Raw genomic sequence first — 22,775 nt, forward strand, 5'->3', positions numbered from 1 at the left:
ACAGACATTACAGTCGTGGCCAAAAGTTTTGAGAATGACACAAATATTAATCTTCACAAAATTTGCTGCTTCAGTGTCTTTAGATATTTTTGCCAGATGTTATTATGGAATACTGAAGAATAATTACAAGCATTTCATTAGTGTCAAAGGCTTTTATTGACAATTACATGAAGTTGATGCAATTAGTCAATATTTGCAGTGTTGACCCTTCTTTTTCAAGACCTCTGTAATCCGCCCTGGCATGCTGTCAATTAACTTCTGGGCCACATCCTGACTGATGGCAGCCCATTCTTGCATAATCAATGCTTGGAGTTTGTCAAAATGTTTGGGGTTTTGTTTGTCCACCCGCCTCTTGAGGATTGACCACAAGTTCTCAATGGGATTAAGGTCTGGGGAGTTTCCTGGACATGGACCCAAAATATCGCTGTTTAGTTCCCCGAGCCACTTAGTTATCACTTTTGCCTTATGGCAAAGTGCTCCATCATGCTGGAAAAGGCATTGTTCGTCACCAAACTGTTCCTGGATGGTTGGGAGAAGGTGCTCTTAAAGGATGTGTTGTTACCATCCTTTATTCATGGCTGTGTTCTTAGGCAAAACTGTGAGTGAGCCCACTCCCTTAGCTGAGAAGCAACCCCACATATGAATGGTCTCAGGATGCTTTACTGTTGGCATGACACAGGACTGATGGTAGCGCTCACCTTGTCTTCTCCGTACAAGCTTTTTTCCAGATGCCCCAAACAATCAGAAAGGGGATTCACAGACAGACATTACATACACAGACAGACATTACAGACATTATATAAACAGACATTACAGACATTATATAAACAGACATTACAGACATTATATACACATACAGACATTACAGACATTATATAACCAGACAGACATTATATACACAGACAAACATTACAGACATTATATATACAGACAGACATTATATACACAGACAATTATTACAGACAGATAGACATTATATAAACAGACAGACATTACAGACATTATATACACAGACAGACATTACAGACATTATATACACAGACAGACATTACAGACATTATATACACAGACAGACATTACAGACATTATATACACAGATAGACGTGGTTCATGTGGAGATTGGTTGGACTTTGGCTTGACTTGGGTCTTCATCCCATAAAGCCATTCAGTCAGTTTATGTTTGTTTCTAATCTGGACCACATGTGGGCGTGTTGATTGAGTTTCTGTCCGGGAGGGGACAGAAACTGTGGTGTACCACATTACTTTCCTGAGTGGTAGAAAAGGCAGAAGAAAGCTTTGCTTTTGGGCACAGGGGGTTTCCCTCCTAAAACCACAAGACGCATAAAAGGAAACTGAAAAGACTACCACTGTACCACTTAAACCCTGTGTCAAAATAAAACCATGCCAGAAATACAACAATTACCCCAAATCTATTCAAATAATGGAGTTTTTCTTTTTAAAAGACAGAATCCTGGTACATTAGTTAATGACAGATATTCCAATAGAGTCAACTACTGAGCAACACTCTTTAACACACACCTTAAACGTGTCCTGCACGCCCAGCAGCCGGCTGAAGAGGTCCTCTGCTTTGCTGAAGATGGTGAGGAAGCCTGATGCGTTCCTGTCAATCATGACGCTGAAGATGAGCTCCTCACCCTGGGCGCTGACTCCTTTGAACTGGTTCGGGACAGAGATGAACCGCTTCATCTCTCTGAAGTACTTGGCCCTCACCTCCTCAAACGGAGGACGGAACTGAAGACGACCCTGCCTACAGATGGGGGCGACAGCAGAGCAGAGCTGGGCATATACGTTTTACTATTTTACAATGCAGTATATTATATTACCGTAGGAGAGAGAGACAAAAAGAGAGACAGACAGAGACCGAGACAGAGAGAAAGACAGAGAGAGACAGAGATAGAGAGATAAAAAGAGAGAGAGACAGAGAGACATAGACAGAGAGACAGAGACAAAGAGACAGAGACAAAGAGACAGAGACAAAGAGACAGAGACAAAGAGACAGAGACAAAGAGACAGAGACAAAGAGACAGAGACAAAGAGAGACAAAGAGACAGAGACAAAGAGACAGAGACAAAGAGACAAAGAGACAGAGACAAAGAGACAAAGAGACAAAGAGACAGAGACAAAGAGAGACAAAGAGACAGAGACAAAGAGACAGAGACTAAGAGACAGAGACAAAGAGACAAAGAGACAGAGACAAAGAGACAGAGACAAAGAGACAGAGACTAAGAGACAGAGACAAAGAGACAAAGAGACAGAGACAAAGAGACAAAGAGACAAAGAGACAGAGACAAAGAGACAGAGACAAAGAGAGACAAAGAGACAGAGACAAAGAGACAGAGACAAAGAGACAGAGACAAAGAGACAGAGACAAAGAGACAGAGACTAAGAGACAGAGACAAAGAGACAAAGAGACAGAGACAAAGAGACAAAGAGACAAAGAGACAGAGACAAAGAGACAGAGACAAAGAGACAAAGAGACAGAGACAAAGAGACAGAGACAAAGAGAGACAAAGAGACAGAGACAAAGAGACAGAGACAAAGAGACAGAGGCAAAGACAAAGAGACAGAGGCAAAGAGACACAGGGACATAGACAGAGAGACAGAGAGACCGAGAGAGACAGAGACAAAGAGAGAGAGAGAGCCACTGACTTGAAAGTGAGGTCTATGTGTATCTCAGGCAGGTTCTTGTTGAGAGCCTCCAGTCCAGTCTGGTACTGATGTTCCAGAGCCTTATACAGCTGGTGGTTCCAGTGCTGTCTCCAGGCCTTCATCTCCCCTGACCTGAACCCCTACATCACCAAACACACAATCTCAACATCAAATAGAAGACAGGAGTACAGACTTTCTAAGCCCAAATACCCTCATCACTGTCCGGTCGTGTGGTCCAGCGCTGCAAGGAAACACCTAGTTAAGCTGCAGCTGGTCCAGAACAGAGCGGTACGTCTTGCTCTTCATTGTAAACAGAGGACTGATGTAAATACGATGCAGCCAGTCTCTCTTGGCTCAGAGTTGATGAGCGGCACGTCTTGCTCTTCATTGTAATCAGAGGACTGATGTAAATACGATGCAGCCAGTCTCTCTTGGCTCAGAGTTGATGAGCGGCACGTCTTGCTCTTCATTGTAATCAGAGGACTGATGTAAATACGATGCTGCCAGTCTCTCTTGGCTCAGAGTTGAGGAGAGACTGACTGCATCACTTGTTATTTTTACAAGAAACAATCATGTGTTGAAATCCCAAATAGTTTGCATAGTCAACTTACACACACACACACTTATCCCACCAGACATGCCACCAGGGGTCTTTTCATAGTTCCCAAATCCAGAACAAATTCAAGAAAACTTACAGTATTATATAGAGCCCTTATTGCATGGAACTTCCTTCCATCTCATATTACTCAAATAAACAGCAAACCTGGGTTCAAAAAACAGATAAAGCAACACCTCACAGCACCTCTGCCCTATTTGACCTAGATAGTTTGACCTAGATAGTTTGACCTAGATAGTTTGACCTAGATAGTTTGACCTAGATAGTTTGACCTAGATAGTTTGTGTGTATTGATATGTAGGCTACGTGTGCCTTTAATTTTTTTAAATGTAGTTCTGTCCTTAAGCTGTTCTTGTCTATTAATGTTCTGTATTATGTTTCATGTTTTGTGTGAACCCCAGGAAGAGTAGCTGCTGCTTTTGCAACAGCTAATGGGGATCCTAATAAAATACCAAATACTAAACACGGACCTTTATAACTCTTACCCTAATCTCAGCTCTCTAGCCAGACTCCCTACTCTCTACCATTCTCTGTGGTTACCTGTGCCTCCAGTGTGGCGAACCCGGTGCGTAGCTCCTGTAAGCCGTCCTTCCAGCGCTGCTGGTGCCTCAGCAGGTCCACAGTCATCAGGGCCACCACCTTCTCAGTGAAGTCTGTGTGCCACTTCCTCAGTTTCCGGTTCTCAGTAGAGAGTCTCTCTGCAGCAGACTGGAGTTTTCCAATGTACACCTCCAGCTCTTTGGGATTATCCCAGGTGATCTGCAGCTTCCCGCCAGACTCCCGGGATTGGGACCGTGGACTCTGCTGCATCGGGAAAAGGGACAGGATCAGGATATTTGAAATGGTTTAACTTAAAGCATTCGGTTGGGGAGGTGGTGGTAACAGATCCGTAAGCCTTTGGATGAGTCAGTACCTTGATGACCTGCTCAAAGGCCAGGGCATAGCTGAGCATCATGGGTCTCTGAGAGGAGATCATCTGCTGGTCGATGGTGTTGTAGAAATGGGCCACCTGCCATTGACAAACACAGAGTCACATCTCAACACAAATAAAATACAGGACGTGGCTCCATGTGTGTGCGTAAAACAGCGTGTGTATGTGTGAGTGTGTGTGTGTGTGTCCTTGCCTGTTTGAGGATGATGGCCTGTCTGTAGAACTTGTCTGCGGTGTTGGCAGCCTGCTGGATCTTGGCTGGGATGGGGAAGCCAAGGGCTGACAGCTGTCTGACCTCCCTCAGCAGAGTCACCAGACGGTCAGAGTACTGGATCTTCAGCTTCCCATCTATATGGTCCAGCTCCATCACACGGTTACTGGCCTGAAGACTGGAGGGAGGGAGAACAGTGGGTTTACTATACATTATAAATACAAAATGGATGGACTGATTGACAGACAGACAAATTGCTGTATGCTTCTCAACTGACCTGATGCCAGACTTGGGGTCAGAGAGGCCAGAGAGGATGTCTCTGGACCAGTCATCAAACTGTTCCTGTTCGTAGGCCCGTAGAACCTCCAGCAGGTCGTCACAGAACCGCAGGAACGAGCGGAACCCTGACAGGTCTGACAGCAGAGCCTGCGCTATCTTGATGGAGTCCTCCACCTCAGGTACAAACAGTCAGCCGATCAATCAACACACACTGTGCTCACACACACACACACACACACACACACACAGAGAGAGAGAGAGAAAAAGACGAACTGCACACACACCTTATGGAGAAGCTGGCGGACCCATACAATGTTGTTGACGACCTCAGGGAGATTCCGGCCAGCCAGGGGGCCGGACTTTTCTCCCGGGGCGCCATGGCAACGACCCTCAAAGTCTGTCCGCAGCACTGGAAGGGGTCAAAGGTCAAGTCAGGATTAGCGCATGAGGGGTGACATAGCAAACAACATTATGACATACAGTCTCTGTGAAGTACTGAACTCCTACTGACCCTTGATGTATTCCAGCAGTCTGGCCAGCAGAGTCTCTCTCTCTGACTGCAGCTCCTTGCTGACGTTGGGTCGTCTGATCAGCTCCTTGTGCTTCTGAAACACCTGCAGCAGCTGTATACACAAGTTCAATGAATTAATAATGAGGTCTGCATTTTCAAAACAATGAAATTCAACTTCATGTAACTAGACAAGTGATGTTCTGACCTGCTGTGGGTTGTCCTGTACATCTGCGATGTAGGCCTTCAGTCTGCCTGCCACCTCCTGCTCTGCTGGGGCGATGGCTCGCTCAAACTGGGCTACTGCCGCCCTCCACAGAGGCTACAGCAGAGAGAGACATCAACTCAGGTAACGCCGTAAACATTAAAGCTTCTAATATGTAGTTCTGTCATTTTACATACTCTCTCTCTCAATTCAATTTAAGGGGCTTTATTGGCATGGGAAGTATATGTTTACATTGCCAAAGCAGGTGAAGTAGATAATAAACAATACAAAAATGAACAGCAAAATAAATCTCAATTTCACTTTCAATTCATATGTTCACATTGCCAAAGCAAGTCATATTATGTCTATATACAGTGTTGTAATGATGTGCAAATAGTTAAAGTACAAAAGGGAAAATAAATAAACATAAATATAGGTTGTATTTACAATGGTGTTGGTTCTTCACTGGTTGCCCTTTTCTTGTGGCAAAATGGTCAGAAATCTTGCACACTGTGGTATTTCACCCAATGGATATGGGAGTTGATCAAAATTGGATTTGTTCTCTAATTCTTTGAGGGTCTGGGAAATATGTGACTAATACGGTCATACATTGGGCAGGAGGTTAGGAAGTGCAGGTCAGTTTCCACCTCATTTTGTGGGCAGTGTGCACATAGTCTGTCTTCTCTTGTGAGCCAGGTCTGCCTTCGGCGGCCTTTCTCAATAACAAGGCTATGCTCACGGAGTCTGTACATAGTCAAAGCTTTCTTTAAGTTTGGGTCAGTCACAGTAGTCAGGTATTCTGCCACTGTGTACTCTCTGTTTAGGGACAAATATAATTAGTTTGCTCTGTTTTTTTGTTAATTCTTTCCAATGCGTCAAGTAACTATATTTTTGTTTTCTCATGATTTGTTTGGGTCTAATTGTGTTGCGGTCCTGGGGCTCTGTGGGGTGTGTTTGTGTTTGTGAACAGAGCCCCAGGACCAGCTTGCTTAGGGGACTCTTCTCCAGGTTCATCTCTCTGTAGGTGATGGCTTTGTTATGGAAGGTTTGGGAAACGCTTCCTTTTAGGTGGTTGTAGAATTTAATGGCTCTTTTCTGGATTTTGATAATTACTGGGTATCGGCCTAATTCTGCTCTGCATGTATTATTTGGTGTTTTACGTTTTACATTTTTGCAGAATTCTGCATGCAGAGTCTCAATTTGTGAATTGTTAGTTGGTGAGCAGACCCCAGACCTCACAACCATTAAGGGCAATGGGTTCTATAAGTGATTCAAGTATTTTTAGCCAGATCCTAATTGGTTTGTCGAATTTTATGTTCCTTTTGATGGCATAGAAGGCCCTTCTTGCCTTGTCTCTCAGATTGTTCACAGCTTTGTGGAAGTTACCTGTGGCACTGATGTTTAGGCCGAGGTATGTATAGTTTTTTGTGTGCTTTAAGGCAACGGTGTCTAGATGGAAGTTGTATTCGTGTTCCTGGCAACTGGACCTTTTTTGGAACAGCATTATTTTTGTCTACTGAGATTTACTGTCAGGGCCCAGGTCTGTCAGAATCTGTGCAGAAAATGTAGGTACTGCTGTAGGCCCTCCTTGGCTGGTGACAGAAGCACCAGATCATCAGCAAACAGAAGACATTTGACATTTTCAGATTCTAATAGGCTGAGGTCAGGTGCTGCAGACTGTTTGTTGATATACCTCAGTATAGGGGTTGTAATGTAATGGGTTGAGGCCAGAGAAGGGTTCAAAGACGCGAGCCGAGGCCAAGGCCTGCTGTTTTCCTCCAGGCAGCAGACGAAGCAGCTTCTCATGGACCGTACGGATCGTCACCACCTGAGACACACACACATCCACACACACACACAGGTCAGAGTTTGTCAAGAACTGTGAGGATCGTCACCTCCTCAGAAAGAGAAGCGGTCAAAGATGAGTCACGGACAGTCATACATGTCAAATACACAGTACACACAAGTCATATGGTAAAGCTTTATCAGTAACCACAGGATAGAATATCAGGAAAACTGTCACATAAGAAAAAAGGAAGTGATGTAGTGACTTAGTCAAAAGGATCCATGAAGAGGGAGTGCAGGGCTATCCTATACTTCCTGATATACAATTGTGACAATGATGTTAATGACACTGAGAATGATTGACAGCTGGTGCATCTGACCTCATCCAGTCTCTGAGCCAGGCTGTGCAGGGCCTGGGGGCGATGCTTGTCTCCCTTCCAGGGGTAAGGGGCGTATCTCTTCCACACCTGTCCACTCAGGTGCTCACAGGCCGACACCCACTGCTCACAGATGACCAGGCCGACTCTCAGGCTCTCCCTCACAGACAGGAATGGGTCCAAAAAGAGTTTCACACCACTCAGTTTCTTCTGCACGTACCTGCCCAGCGCACCACCTGACACACATAAACACAGTCAGAAACACAAGCCATGGCCTTCTGAAATAATGCAACACCACCATAATAAATACAGTAGCTAGCTCTCTGACAGCTCATTTTCAGCTCCAGGCGTGGTCATCTGTGAGCAGTGGGTGTGGGCCTGTGTGTGTGTGGCGTACCGATGACATCCATGAGTCTGAGCATGCGTGCCTCAGGAAAAGGATCATGGTCATTCTGCCTCCACACGTCATCCAGTGTGTCTCTGCTCACCTCCACCAGCTCCACAGCATCAGCCAGACAGACACCATCCAGACCACTGTAGTCCTGATACACACAGAGGGATGAGACAGTCAACATGCTCACTCACTCACCCCTTCCTTCCTTACTCTTTCATCCATCATAGGTTGATGGTGACCATGACATGATTGATTGGGATGAGTCTGGGGTACGCTGAGTGAGCAGATGGCTGATGAGGACAATCTGAGTCGAGAACACTCTTTCCTTTACTGCCTTTATTGTCCCCTTGGGGGAAATTTGTGGCAGTATCATACACGTCATACACAATAGAAATGGACAATACACAATAGAACTTCATGACAGTCATATACAGTATGAGAAGCCTACTGGTCTTTGTGATTGGATCGGGACATTAGCCCATGCTATTTAGGAGGGATATCACATTTGGCACAAATGATTGTCTAGTCCTGTTTTTTCACTCTTTGGCACACTGGACATGATATAATGGTAGTAGACATGCAGTCCATGCCTTCTCTATGGGCTTGAAGAGCTCAGAGAAGTGTGCAGCCCTCTCTCTCACAGTGCTCCTGTCCCCAGACTCAGAGAGATCAGCCCAGTACTGGAATTCATCCACCGGGGTCAGGATACCTGCACAGACAGAAGAACACACCAACAGGTTTTAAACTTTGAACTATGATACGACCGGGGATCGTTGTTGCTCTTATGTCTTGATATCATTAGATGTAATTCCCCTGTTACATTTTGATGTACTAGTAGATATATCCTAGGCTGAGGGGTTTGCTAAAGCTCATAGAGATCCAGATCCAGGCTATTCTGAATCATGTGATGAGCAGTGTGCACCCACCCAGGATGTCATCTTCCCCTTGGCTCCTCTTGCCAGAGTCTTCTGTTCCAGCCCTGCGGACCACAGAGCCTAGCCCCTGCTCCAGCTCACTTAGCAGGCCCGCAAGCTTCGGGTCAAATGCTGAGCTCCACCGCTCATCCTTGAATAAGGGAATACATAAAAAATCTATAAACACACCTATAACACACACCTGCAAGGTATAAAGGTATTACCTCTTTAGTACACAGGTATATATGTTCATCACACAGGCAACAGATCCCACCTTGAGTAGCATAGGGGCGAACACCTGTCGCACGGCCTGGTAGAGCGTACTGATAGGAGACTCTAGCATGGAGGACACCAGGACATTCTGGTGCAGGTTCTCCTCTGTTATCACTGTGGGACGCAGCTTGAAGAACACTAGCACCTTCTCACTGCTGTACCCAGCCTCAATCTGTAAACAGCCATAACAAAAAGCAGAAAAAAATAGGATATTGTTTTGGGGTTAGGTCAATTCCGATTATGTAGGAACAAAATTATAAAGTCAGTAGCTAAGTTCCTGTTTAGCAAGAAAACGTCTGTTGTCATCTTGGTAGATGTGAACAGAGAAAGAAGTATGTTTATCAATGTGTGTGTTTAACATTATTACTAATCGGATATTATATGTTGTTTTGTCTAGGATACCTTGTTTGACAGGCACAGGTCATTCTCGTGTTTGTTGACAGCAAGCACGAATTCGTTCCCATCATCTAAGAAGTTGTTGAGTTCCTCAGACCCAACCAGGGATGCAGACGGCTTTAGGCCGAAGTAGTTCCCTGTCGTGGTGAGGACGAACTGCTTGCGGGCATCATCTGAGCCGTGAGGCATCTCTCACTTCTTGTTTTGTGGCTCAAGTGAACAGATTGTTTTCAGATTCCCTGGTGAAAAAAGCAGCTAATGTCATACTCTGACAATGTCACACATCCCTACCTGGGCTAACCAAAAGTCTGTCAAGCCAAACCACTTGTTACTCACTAACTAGCTGCATTGCTAAGCTAGCTATTTATCGTAAAAAACATAGTCCATAAACGTCCAATAATGTACCGTCAGCAAACTGACGGCCAGTTGTAAAGACGAAACGCATCACTGAGGTATATATGAACTGGCATGTTATGGAGTTTGCGATCTACCTGGAAAGCTAACGACCTAGGTAGGTAGCTAGTCAGCGTAGCACATAAGTGAGCGAAGAGTAGCTCGAGCCCCCATAAAAACTAGCGTTGCTATCATGCTACCTATAGCTAGCAAGTTCATAACGGTTTCATTTAGCGTTAGCTAGCTAGATGCCGTACTTACGGGTTAAAGAGGTCGCTTAGACGGTAAGACCGAATGTGGACATCAAAGCACTCAATTACATCTGCAACGTAAAAACAAACATTACTATCCCAATTTTAGGCGAGTGGGTACTTCTGCATAATCTGCAGTTGATGTCTTGTTTCTGCACCAAGAGTGAAGCTGGCGTAGTTACCATTGAAACTACGGCAGCTACGTAGCTGGCTATCTCAACTGCAGTGCTCACTGGTTGGCTACGTAAAATGTTTTTCAAGTACCGTAGCTATCGGTGGTAGGCAACTGGCAGAGAGAAGGGCTTCAACTTTAGTGTTGTCACGTACACCGGATACATACAGCAGGTCTAAAACTGTACAGTGAAACTAGCTTTTATGAGGTCTTTCCAACAATGCAGAAGAACAGTAATGGAGTCCCTAGCAGGAAAAGCAGCTAATATCAAAGTGATTCATACTGTCACACATCCTGCAAAAGAATATGGCAACCTTTTAGGGTAGCTACTTTCCTAAGCTAGAGATTTTGCTTAAAAGAAGAAAAACACACGTGAAATACAAAGAAATGAAATGAAAACAGAATGCAGTTCAGTGTTACCAACTCATTTTCAGGGTAAGTACCTAGAGGCAGGTTGATTTGTTGCTAAAAGTTGCTAAATGACGTTGTGATGTTATTGCGTGATAACGTAAAACTGCATCATTACGTAGACTACACAATAACGTTACTCAAATTGACTGGCCATCTCGGCGAAAAATAGGTTTGACATTTGTTCACGTACAGACTCCCACTCTTTTCTGTACTTCTGGCTGTACAATTTTGATTGAGACATGTTGTTTGATGTTGTAAGTTCTGTTCAAGATCAAACATTGGTGACCAACTATATCCATTGGGTTTGGCTCGTCGAATCCATACTGCTGCTGCAGTCAGCCAACAATGATTTGCCTGTGCACGAGCTGAGCGCCTGCTTGTGACGTCACTCACAATGCACTTTTGCAGCCAGGCACGTGTGTTGTAACTGAGTGTGTGACAGAGAAAATCGTTTTTGTGTCATTTAGAGGGAAAATGCGTGCATTTTAGCGTTTGAGTCACCTTTCAAAAGTTGCTAAAAGTTCCAAATACACTTTTAAAAGTAGCTACATTTGTTGCTCGGTGCTGTTTGAAAAAAAAGTTGCCAGGGTAGTCTGAAAAGTTGCTAAATCTAGCAACAAAATTGCTAAATTGGCATCACTGAGTTACTGTATACAGTATATACCATAATACATTAGTGCCATTAATACAATATGCAGGTGTACTGGAGTGATTGACAAACAGTACCTTCAGAAAGTATTCACGTCCCTTGACTTTTTCTACATTTAGTTGTGTTACAAAAGGGGGGTTAAAATTGATTTAATTCAACAACAATAACATCCTACAATTTACACAAAATACTCTGTAATGTCAAAGTGGAAGGAAAATGTAACTCTAGATCTGGCCTCTACACGGAATTCTAATTTCATAAAGTTCAACAGCAATAAATAAAATCACCATCATGGAATTAAATAAAAACAAGCTCCATTCATCATCTCTAGTCCTTCCTCACTGACCCGGCAACAAGCCACTGCTTGCAAGTCAGTGCTATAAAGTACCTATCTGATGTATGCCAGCCGGCATGATGTAACTGTAGGCTAGGAGGATGCTTGGGTGTTTCTTAGTTTCCTAGGGCACGGCTTACACCCTTTGCAAGCCTCAAATGGCAGGATTCAGAATCAGAAGGTCCACCCAACAGCAGGGCCCATTCGGGACAAAGTAGCACAGCCCCTGACTGTGTGATATTATAGACCAGAGAAAAATCACATGGGTGGCATAATGATGGTGATTGGAGAAGATAAAGCAAATGGAACGTATCACATGGCTTTTTCATAGTTTAGCTTGGGGTTTCAATTCTCTCTGGATTGTATAGTGTAGTAGTGTATTTATAGTAGTGCAACATTTCCAGCTGGTTCACATCAGAATAGGTTTCAGAATTTTTGAATCAGTCTTTATGAGGGAAGAACACATCAAGGCTAAAATGGCAGACATAGTTGTAATAGTGAGTCCTTGTAGAGGTTCAGCACAGCCTAGTGTAGTGTGGATGGTCCTGCTCGTGGAAAATTTCAGACCATTTTTATTGAATATCAAATCACTTTCATAAACTGTCAGGTCAGGACTAAGATAGTTGTTTATTTTACTTTTGATTATGTTTTAAAGAGGGAACTAGGAAGAAAGTATAGTCTGCCTTCTGCAGAGGAAGTTCTTATGACATTATGAATATGGAGAGGTCTGCAGTAGAGCTCTGTTTCTCGTTTGAAAAAATGTAAGAAATTCAGGGAATCCCTTTCAATAAAAATAGATGGCCACCCTTACCCGGAAGCCCCTGCTTTGTTTTCTTTTGAAGTTATTCTAATGGTTTTTACGATCTCATCCCAATTCTTATTGTTTTTATGATCTCACCCCGTCAGCCACGAAGTAAGAGCTCCTCCTCACTTCCTTTAACGTGTGTGTGCATGTGTGCGCGTGTGTATGTCTGTGCTGAGACAATAGGTGTGATGAGTTGGTAGGGAGTTTCTGCAGTCCATGTTTGTACTGAGGTTTACCACACCTCTGTTCGTGTAGGAGTTTAGCCCTCGTGCCGCATACTGTGTCAGCATGGTCTGATCTGATCGTCTGATATCTGTAGCCTGAATGGAGGGGAGGAAAGCCTCATCCTAACACATTCTTTAGCAGCTAGGTACATGGTTTGGGGGTATGAGAACTTGGGTGGGTATACTTACAGCTGAGACCTGGGTGCAGACACTGCAGTTGGTACCCACCTGGCTAGTGTGTTGCTGAACAGCCAAAACCTGGGTGCAGACACTGCAGTTGGTATCCCCTGGCTAGTGTGTTGCTGAACAGCTGAGACCTGGGTGCAGACACTGCAGTTGGTATCCCCTGGCTAGTGTGTTGCTGAACAGCTGAGACCTGGGTGCAGACACTGCAGTTGGTACCCACCTGGCTAGTGTGTTGCTGAACAGCCAAAACCTGGGTGCAGACACTGCAGTTGGTATCCCCTGGCTAGTGTGTTGCTGAACAGCTGAGACCTGGGTGCAGACACTGCAGTTGGTACCCACCTGGCTAGTGTGTTGCTGAACAGCTGAGACCTGGGTGCAGACACTGCAGTTGGTATCCCCTGGCTAGTGTGTTGCTGAACAGCTGAGACCTGGGTGCAGACACTGCAGTTGGTACCCACCTGGCTAGTGTGTTGCTGAACAGCTGAGACCTGGGTGCAGACACTGCAGTTGGTATCCCCTGGCTAGTGTGTTGCTGAACAGCTGAGACCTGGGTGCAGACACTGCAGTTGGTATCCCCTGGCTAGTGTGTTGCTGTATGCAGCATCTAGAATGTTTTATCGCTGGAGCAGCACTGATAAACGACATGACTCAAAATCTACCAAGCAGAAGAGTCATTCCCCCAAGTAAATCACACTTCTTCAGGACACAGAGTGAATAACTCACTTCACTGATTATACCAGATAAGGGTGGGTACAGTGTATTAGGCAGGTCACACTCTTTTCATGCCACTTCGATACAAAGTTATTTTCGTAGCAGGTTAGGAGAGCATTTTTGCTAACCCTTTTTCTAACCTTAACCCTAGTCTCCTAACCTGCTATGTTAATTCTCCTAACCTGCTGCGTTAATTCTCCTAACCTGCTGCGTAATTTCTCCTAACTTTCTACGAAAAGGTCACTTCTGTATCGAAGTGGCTTTAAAAGTGTTTCCCTATATTAGTAGGATATAATTAGTCCTGTGTTTCTCTTTGACATCAGGACAGGAAACCCCGGAACATTCCCTGAGGCATACATCAGTATGCAACACCATTTATTCAAACAACATTCTCTCCCAAATCAAATTGTATTTGTCACATGCGCCGAATACAATAGGTGTAGACCTTACAGTGAAATGCTTACTTACAAGCCCTTAACCAACAATACCATTTTAAGAAAAAAAAGTGTTAAGAAAGTATTTACTAAAATTAACAGAATACATTTTTTTTTTAAATAAAAATAAATAAAGAAGCAGCAAAAAAAATAACAGTAGCGAGGCTATATACAGGAGGTACCGGTACGGAGTAGTATATAGAAGGCTATATACAGGAGGTACAGAGTAAATGTGAGGAGGCTATATACAGGAGGTACCGGTACAGAGTAAATGTGAGGAGGCTATATACAGGAGGTACCGGTATAGAGTAAATGTGAGGAGGCTATATACAGGAGGTACCGGTACAGAGTAGTATATCGAAGGCTATATACAGGAGGTACCGGTACAGAGTAAATGTGAGGAGGCTATATACAGGGTGGACCAGTACAGAGTAAATGTGAGGAGGCTATATACAGGGGGTACCAGTACAGAGTAAATGTGTGGAGGCTATATACAGGGAGTACCGGTACAGAGTAAATGTGAGGAGGCTATATACAGGGGGTACCGGTACAGAGTAAACGTGAGGAGGCTATTTACAGGAGGTACCGGTACAGAGTAAATGTGAGGAGAATATATACAGGAGGTACCGGTACAGCACAATTGGCCCAGCGTCATCCGTGTTTGGCCGGGGTACGCCGTCATTGTAAATAAGAATTTGTTCTTAACTGACTTGCCTAGTTAAATAAAGGTTAAATAATTAAACATTAAGAAGGAAATAAATTGCACAAATTAACTTTTAAGAAAGCACACCTGTTAGTTGAAATGCATTCCAGGTGACTACCTCATGAAGCTGGTTGAGAGAATGCCAAGAGTGTGCATAGCTGTCATCAAGGCAAAGGATGGCTACTATAAAATATATTTTGATTTGCTAAACACTTTTTTGGTTACTACATGATTCCATATGTGTTATTTCACAGTTTTGATGTCTTCACTATTATTCTACAATGTAGAAAATAGTAAAAATAAAGAAAAACCCTTGAATGAGTAGGTGTTCTAAAACTTTTGAACAGTAGTGTATATAGGGAAGTGAGAGTCTTAACTTAACCCCACCCCCTCACCACTCACACAATACGAACACACCCTGCTGTGAGAAGGGACCAAATTCTGATAAGCTGCTGTATGCTACAATGGCAACATTAGTCAACTAGAAAAGCAAAAAGGACTTTCCCTGGCTAAAGCCACACCCCCAGAATGCTGAAGGAAGAGGGGCTGATTGTCTGTGCTGAGAACATATCACACGCCAACCTCTCCGACTTCACACTCCATTACGGCTGTTAAGAAAGGCAAAGCATGACTGTGGTAAGAATGTCTCTATTTCCCCCTCATAAGCTTTATAACTGTTACAAATATTTACAGCTCTTCCAGACTGGCTTGTAGTGGATGTGCTATTGTTGTTGTAGATTTACTTAGATAATACAGTGCAGTGAAGCAGTTTAATTAAATAATGTAATATGGTATTCAGTTTTACCTACTATATCATATATCTTGAATGAATGGAGGTTGTTGGTGTTTCAGGTTATTAACTAAAACAATAGGTGTAGAGATGTAACTCCTACTCTTAGGGTTGACTGTAGTATCTGGAGACATGGAGCCAACAGATTATGGAGCCATAGAAACTGATTGGCTGCATTTACACAGGCAGCTCAATTCTGATATATTCTGAATGGTCAAACGCCGAATTATTGGCAAAAGATCTGATCTGATTGGTCAAAAGATCAATTATTGGCAAAATTGTGCTGCCTGTGTAAAACATCCGTAGCGTCATATTGTATATTTTAAATAAACGTTTATCGTCATCTCTGTTCGAAGTGGTTTAATATGTAAATCGTGCTGCATGGACAGTGCACTATATATGTTTGAAATTGCTTATTTGCAAACATTGTCAATCACTTGGATAAAGTGAAACATTTTCACACAGTGGATTTCACCTACGTATGGTCAGATTACTCTGAAGTTTTCATCTTTTATGTTTTGATAAAACTACAACATTTCATAATGGATTTCAGTTTTTATTGACCGCTATCTGAGTAACACATTAAACATGAACATAAACTTCTCACTCCGCATATTTCTAGTACCAACCTCACTCTCGCTGCAACATAACCGTGTGTGTCAGGATGACGATCAGTGTGAAACTACTGTTTGCTACATGCTCAGTTGACCATGAAGGCATATACAAATGCATAGGAATGCACACAAATGCATAGGAATGCACACAAATTAATAGGAATGCACACAAATGCAGACACGTGCATGCTTATGTTTATGTATGATTGTTTTCATGTGTGTGCATTATAGCAATATATTTAATATACTGCAACAATATACAGTTCTTCTGTACTGTTGATACTGTAACCTGTGTTCATAAAACTCATCCTACAAGCTGATACCATAACAATGAAGATGTATATTTCTGGGGATTCCCCCTGACTTATTAATTAGAAACGTATCTGACAACCAAGCCAGTTCCCTTCGTCCAACCAAGCCAGTTCCCTTCGTCTGCCCCCGCACAATCCTCTGGCCTGTCACATTCTACTGATGCAATCGTTTTAGATCTATCTTTACACTCAAGTATTTAACACATAATAAAGTCCTTGCAAGACAATGTGTAAAAGACACACGATTGAAGAACGGAATTGTTGTTTGATTCTCTTCAGATTAACGTTAAATCAACCAAACCTACAACTCTGAACTCCTATCCTTAACTACCAATCCTTGAGATGAATCAAAAACCATGACAACAAATATCTCACGAGGCACTAGTACAGCGTCGCAAGATTGTCTAGATATCAAACTCATCACCTGGACCCAGTTTTTAAAAAGTTATATATATGTATTTTGCCTATTGGTTGCATAGAAATAGAATGAATAGAATAGACAAATCATTGACTTGAATGGGGACTCCCGTTCTATTCGTTATATTTCTATGCATTTAATCCTATCCTATAGCTGAAATAGGAATAGATCACTTTTGAAAAACTGGGCCCTGCGTTTAGGCCTACCACACAGTAGAATAGAATTTCCTGAAGTAACTCCCTTGTCTTGGGATTTCCCTTAGGGGTTTCTTGACTGACTATTAGGGAACAGAGTATCCATGGAGACAGAATTTCTCTCAATTCTCATTAATTTCTTTAACTTGGTTATCATAATAAATATAGAATGAAGATTTTTCTTAATTACTTTTTGTATCTCACCATATTAGCTGAGGATTAATAAGCAAACTCTCATGTCATTTCTGAGTGTATATTTACCATGATATGAATCTGATCATATGAAACCTGATCATTGGTTGTGAGTGCTGCTGTTTGAATGAATGTGTCTGTGTTTTCTGCAGGACTATGGGATGTGTGCGCGTCGGCTGCTTCGGTAAGTAGTACTCACCGTGTGACCATGATTATGGCGGGACTGTGGCTGAGGTGTATCTTTAAATCTTGGTTATTTGCAGTCGTTGGCATACTTGATTTACATGCAACTGTATTGGTTCATTTTGATACAATGATACGTTTTTTAATAAGAATAATATTTAATTTGTAGAGTGCATTTCACACTATCTAGAGTCAGATCTCTTCATAGCTTGTTTATATGGGTGTGTGGTGACAGTATCCGACAGAGAGAATGGCGCTGTGGCTCTCCAGTGGAATTTCAGTTTTCTCTGTGTTTCCTTGGTATAAAGTACATTCCTGAAAGCTGGAGGAATGTGTGCCTGTAATTAAAGGATAATATTAATAACATTTATGAGTGTGTTTCTGGAAACAGGTTATTAGGAAATAAGAATGCTTCCCGTAACCATGCCAGTGACCTCACCTAACAGTACTCAGCTGATTGTAATGTTGTTATGGTTTACAGAAGGTGTGTCATCATATACCTGGTATCGGTTTCGCTCATTCAAAGTAAAGGTAAGAATTGAATCAACTGTCAAAGAATATGACATCATGATACCTGCCACTTAATCTGATCAGAGCTTTACTGTTGGAGATACTTGGCTGAGTGTGTGTGTGTGTGTGTGTGCGTGTGTGCATACCTGCATGTGTGTGTCTGTGTACGATTTCCCTGTAAGAGTGGATTTGCAATAACATCTGAACCATAATGTTATCTATTCAGTAGAAGGGAATGTACCAGACACTTTCAGATGAGAGAAAAGGGCAAGCGTGTCAGATAGATAAGGGAGGGGGAAAAAAAGGAACTGCCTAATGTCTACCCTCCTCCAACCCTAACCTCTAACCTCTTTCCCCTTCTCTCTCAGATGTCACCATGGTGATAGGAGAGGTGGGTGGGGCTGTGACCCTCCCCTGTATCTCTGACCTCCAGAGACTCCCAACCCACCTGTATATACAGAGACCTGACCCAGACGAGTTCATTAATGGCTACCATAAGACGAGGGACTTACCATCCCCTCACCCGGATTATGCAAACCGTACTCAAGTAGACCACACACAGGGAACGATGAAGCTGTGGAGTATACGGCTGTCAGATGAGGGGCTGTACGAATGCCACATCGGATACCCAACCAAGAACAACCAGGAGAACATACAGCTCAATGTGACAGGTAACATTACCTCAGTTCAAACTCTCTTACCATGTTTGTGTTTTATTCATTTTTCTGTTTTATTCTCCCACATGTGGAACATAGCTTTCTGGATGAGGGGGAAAAAGCTGGTTCTGTCAGATGTGTGCTTGTAATAGCCCAAACCATAGATACATTCACTAAAAAGACAAGACAAAATGAAAGCTATAATTAGCTATCACTTAGACTGGCTTGTGTTGTTTTGCCCTTGTTTTGTGTTTTCAGTTAGAGGAAGTAAAACCAAGAAAATATCAAATCCTTTCCTTCTCTCGCTCCGCTCTCCTCCCTTTCCATCTCCCCCTCTACAGCCAACTACAGCATCCCCAATGTAACAGTGGCCTGTGACAATGGCAGATGCTTGGTGACATGTTCCTCCGACAACGGTTACCCTCGTAGGGATGTTGAGTGGAGCCTGAACCCTCCTCTGAACCAGAGCCACTGGGGAGCAGTGAACAGCAGTGAAGTGAGAGACCCGGCCTCTATGCTGTTCTCTGTCTTCAGTTCCATATCCGTCAACTGCTCCTCCGGACTCCGGCTGAACCTCAGCTGTGCTGTAGGGGGCGCCCTCTCACAGGAACACACTGTCTGTGAGGACTGAGATACTGTGTCTCTATCACTGTCATTCAATGTATAAGATTGTACATTTCTGTCAAATAAATGAATTTGAAACCTTACATATATTTTATTTATCTACTATAGGCAGGCCTCCTGATATCTCTGTTGTCTCTGTGATCTCTGCTGTCTCTGTGATCGCTGCTGTTCTGCTGTGTTTCCTGGTGCTGGTGTCTAACAGCAAGAAAAAGAAGGCTCACACAGCCAGAGGTACTCAAGGTAAGGAGGACATTACTTGTGATAGAGCAGACAGACAGTATTGTCCTTGGAAATCGGACCGGCAGGATAAAATATAAATATCTATAAATTCACAAAACATATAGATGGGTTGGCGGACAACGTTATGCGCATCAATGTGGCATGGAAGGTGTGTGTTGCTATGATTCTGAAAGGTCCGTTAGCTAGCAAAAATGACAAGAAGCTGCCATGTGGGGACTCGTAGGTGGCTCGTTTCAGCTCGTTGTATGTTATTGTTGATACCTTGTCTTGTTTTGAGATAGCTAACCAACAACTGTAACTATGTATTGAGAGACAAGTGTTCATCGTGAAAATGTATTTCTTTTTCAATAAACATTTAGAGACTAAATATAGTTGACATGTTGTCAACAGTCTAAGCCAACCCTGTCTGTTTTGCTGCATAGTTGCCACACATCCGTTTTGTTGCTAAACAACCAACCCGTCTATATCTTTCTGTTTCTCCAGGAGGGAAGGGAGCAGCAAGTTCACATGAGTGAGTATCTGTTTCACTGTTTCACTCAAACTCACAGGATAAATACATCCCACTGGGAAAAACCTGGATCAGTCAACGTTGTTTCCACGTCGTGTCAACCCACAAAAAATCGATGTAATGACGTTGAGTCAACGTGGAAAACTAATTGGATTTGCAAAAAGTAATCAACGTAAGGGCATTTTGTCTTTTTTTCATCCAACTTTGAACCTGAATCCAATGACATGGTGAATTGTCTTGTTGATTTCACATTGAATTCACGTTGATTTCACTTTGAATTCACATTAGTTGACTACTCGACCAAATGTAAATCAGAACTAGACGTTGAACTGAAGTCTGTGCCCAGTGGGATAAGATCAAAGCGTGACATTGGTTTAGATAACCTGTGCAACTGACCAAGTAGTAAAAATGGTTTTGTTTTATTTAATTCTTCTCCTCTCTTTCTTGCTCTCCTCTCTTTCTTCCTCTCCTCTCTTTCTTGCTCTCCTCTCTTTCTTCCTCTCCTCTCTTTCTTCTTCTCCTCTCTTTCTTCTTCTCCTCTCTTACTTGCTCTCCTCGCTTTCTTCTTCTCCTCTCTTTCTTCTTCTCCTCTCTTTCTTCCTCTCCTCTCTTTCTTCTTCTCCTCTCTTTCTTCCTCTCCTCTCTTTCTTGCTCTCCTCTCTTTCTTCCTCTCCTCTCTTTCTTCTTCTCCTCTCTTTCTTCTTCTCCTCTCTTTCTTCCTCTCCTCTCTTTCTTCTTCTCCTCTCTTTCTTCTTCTCATCTCTTTCTTTTTCTCATCTCTTTCTTCCTCTCCTCTCTTTCTTCCTCTCCTCTCTTTCTTCCTCTCCTCTCTTTCTTCCTCTCCTCTCTTTCTTCTTCTCCTCTCTTTCTTCCTCTCCTCTCTTTCTTGCTCTCCTCTCTTTCTTCCTCTCCTCTCTTTCTTCTTCTCCTCTCTTTCTTCTTCTCCTCTCTTTCTTCCTCTCCTCTCTTTCTTCTTCTCCTCTCTTTCTTCTTCTCATCTCTTTCTTTTTCTCATCTCTTTCTTCCTCTCCTCTCTTTCTTCCTCTCCTCTCTTTCTTCCTCTCCTCTCTTTCTTCCTCTCCTCTCTTTCTTCTTCTCCTCTCTTTCTTCCTCTCCTCTCTTTCTTCTCCTCTCTTTCTTCTTCTCTGTTTCCCAGAAATGTACAGCTGACCTGAAGGAACCCAGAAACTTGAACATTTGGAAGGCAGAATGTAGAAGGTTCTATCATTTGATATGATAATTATAAATCTGAACTCATTGGATACTGCCTTCTAATGGGACATGGTAAAGGGGTTGCTGAGGTGACCTAACCATTGCCTGGACTTGTTGCTGTTGGAAACTTGGAAATGTTAGCTTTCCTCTACACGCTGGATGGTAAGCTGGAGTTCAGGGGTGTTTTCACGGTGTTGAGGAAGACTGACAATTGTATAAATATTTAAATAGTATGTTCAAGTGACTGAGTTCCACAGAAGAACCAATGAAAACTAGAAGTGCAATGACTGTCCTCAATGTGTGCACTAAACCAGGGTATGTAGGGTATGTAGTATCCAAGGCAATATATCTTGTATTTGTATTGTGTTTGTATTAGGACTAGAGATATGCACTGCACTTTAGAGAAGTGTACACTTATCAGGGATTGACTGTATTCAACTGACTGATGAATACTGGAAGTGAATACTGGAAGTGAATACAGGAAGTGAATGTGTCTGTCCGTAGTAGATCTTATTTCAGATCCAATACCAGCCTCTCCCACTAGGTCCGAGTCCACCCCACATACCCCACATTTCTTTTTTAAGCGGGGCAGATGAGCATACATGCGCTCTTCTTCTATCGCACGTGAAATGATGTCAAAGGGGGAAAAAAACTGTTCTTTGTTTGAAGTAACGTCTTTGTTGTTGTAATATCGCAAATGAACGTGGCAGTTTTCCCTCTAGAATTCCAGATTTAAGGACTTACAGGTGCTGGTTTTTCAGTGTTTGTGGGCTGAAGACGAATGCTGAACGTGGGTAACAATGTGTCTTGATTCTTTTTGGAATTATTTTCAAAACATTTTTGTATGTAAATATATGAAATATGTTGTTCTCGTGTAAGGTAATCTTGAGGGCACATAATATTTGTATTATTTTATATAAGTTATGAATAAGTTATTAATGTTAAATTATGTCTTTCAACTTTTTAATAGCTATTAAAAATGGTCTACTTTGCTATAAATAAGTGGTGGAGCTGTTGACAACACCTTTTGTTGGACTGTGGATCAATTCTGTTAGGAACTCAGTCGGGGGCTTAATTTACTGTTTAAAGTTAGAATAGTAGACTACACAAGGTTACATTTCAAAATTGAGTTTTGAATCTGCATCTTTTCCCATTCAATTTAACTTAGAACTCCCAAAAGGCTAGGGCCGGCTCTGACTGCATGTGTGGGTATGGATGTGGGTATGTAGACCCACGAGCCAGTGTGGTCCCTAATGATGAGTTCAGTTTTTGTTGTGGCCCCCACCCTCATCAGTTGCCCATCCATGTTATAGTATGGTGTAATTATAACACCAAATATCAGTGTTAACCAGCAGATGTCAGCCTCACCACAGATTTATACTCACCCACTCTACAGACTGAAGAACCTTATAGTAGTACTTGTGACCTGTCTTATACATGCTGAAAAGGGTAGTCTGTAGATCCAATGTTGTTCAATGCCATTTCTTCCAC

General features: G+C 42.8%; 2 protein-coding genes across 3 annotated transcripts in view; one reads left to right on the plus strand and one right to left on the minus strand.

Annotated features, from left to right (window-relative positions):
- LOC129832535 (cytoplasmic dynein 2 heavy chain 1-like) overlaps positions 1-10,457 on the minus strand; it is a 166,436-nt gene extending 155,979 nt beyond the window's left edge. Inside the window, exons 1-17 of the mRNA XM_055896654.1 lie at positions 10,214-10,457; positions 9,566-9,798; positions 9,165-9,335; positions 8,903-9,041; positions 8,567-8,685; positions 7,980-8,124; positions 7,586-7,818; positions 7,114-7,248; positions 5,424-5,537; positions 5,219-5,330; positions 4,992-5,116; positions 4,706-4,881; positions 4,411-4,606; positions 4,200-4,295; positions 3,827-4,090; positions 2,671-2,810; positions 1,540-1,768 (exon numbers count right to left, since the gene is read on the minus strand). Coding sequence (XP_055752629.1) covers positions 1,540-1,768; positions 2,671-2,810; positions 3,827-4,090; positions 4,200-4,295; positions 4,411-4,606; positions 4,706-4,881; positions 4,992-5,116; positions 5,219-5,330; positions 5,424-5,537; positions 7,114-7,248; positions 7,586-7,818; positions 7,980-8,124; positions 8,567-8,685; positions 8,903-9,041; positions 9,165-9,335; positions 9,566-9,748 — 2,577 coding nt within the window. The 5' untranslated portion in view covers positions 9,749-9,798; positions 10,214-10,457. The remainder of the gene's footprint in view (positions 1-1,539; positions 1,769-2,670; positions 2,811-3,826; positions 4,091-4,199; positions 4,296-4,410; positions 4,607-4,705; positions 4,882-4,991; positions 5,117-5,218; positions 5,331-5,423; positions 5,538-7,113; positions 7,249-7,585; positions 7,819-7,979; positions 8,125-8,566; positions 8,686-8,902; positions 9,042-9,164; positions 9,336-9,565; positions 9,799-10,213) is intronic.
- Positions 10,458-10,483: 26 nt separating this feature from the next.
- On the plus strand, positions 10,484-22,307 carry LOC129832557 (T-lymphocyte activation antigen CD80). Of its 2 annotated transcripts, none has more exons than XM_055896702.1 (8): positions 10,484-10,810; positions 17,504-17,535; positions 18,016-18,065; positions 18,413-18,715; positions 19,042-19,320; positions 19,433-19,564; positions 20,048-20,075; positions 21,229-22,307. In XM_055896702.1, exons 2-8 carry the CDS (start codon positions 17,513-17,515, stop codon positions 21,245-21,247), a joined length of 834 nt encoding a protein of 277 aa, XP_055752677.1. In that variant the 5' UTR covers positions 10,484-10,810; positions 17,504-17,512; the 3' UTR covers positions 21,248-22,307. The 2 variants fall into 2 exon arrangements, with proteins under 2 accessions (XP_055752677.1, XP_055752675.1); XM_055896700.1 differs by lacking the exon at positions 10,484-10,810 and adding an exon at positions 12,683-15,468.
- Positions 22,308-22,775: the final 468 nt, after the last annotated feature.

This window comes from Salvelinus fontinalis, chromosome 33 (genome assembly GCF_029448725.1).
Source record: "Salvelinus fontinalis isolate EN_2023a chromosome 33, ASM2944872v1, whole genome shotgun sequence".
NCBI classification, from domain to species: Eukaryota; Metazoa; Chordata; class Actinopteri; order Salmoniformes; family Salmonidae; genus Salvelinus; species Salvelinus fontinalis.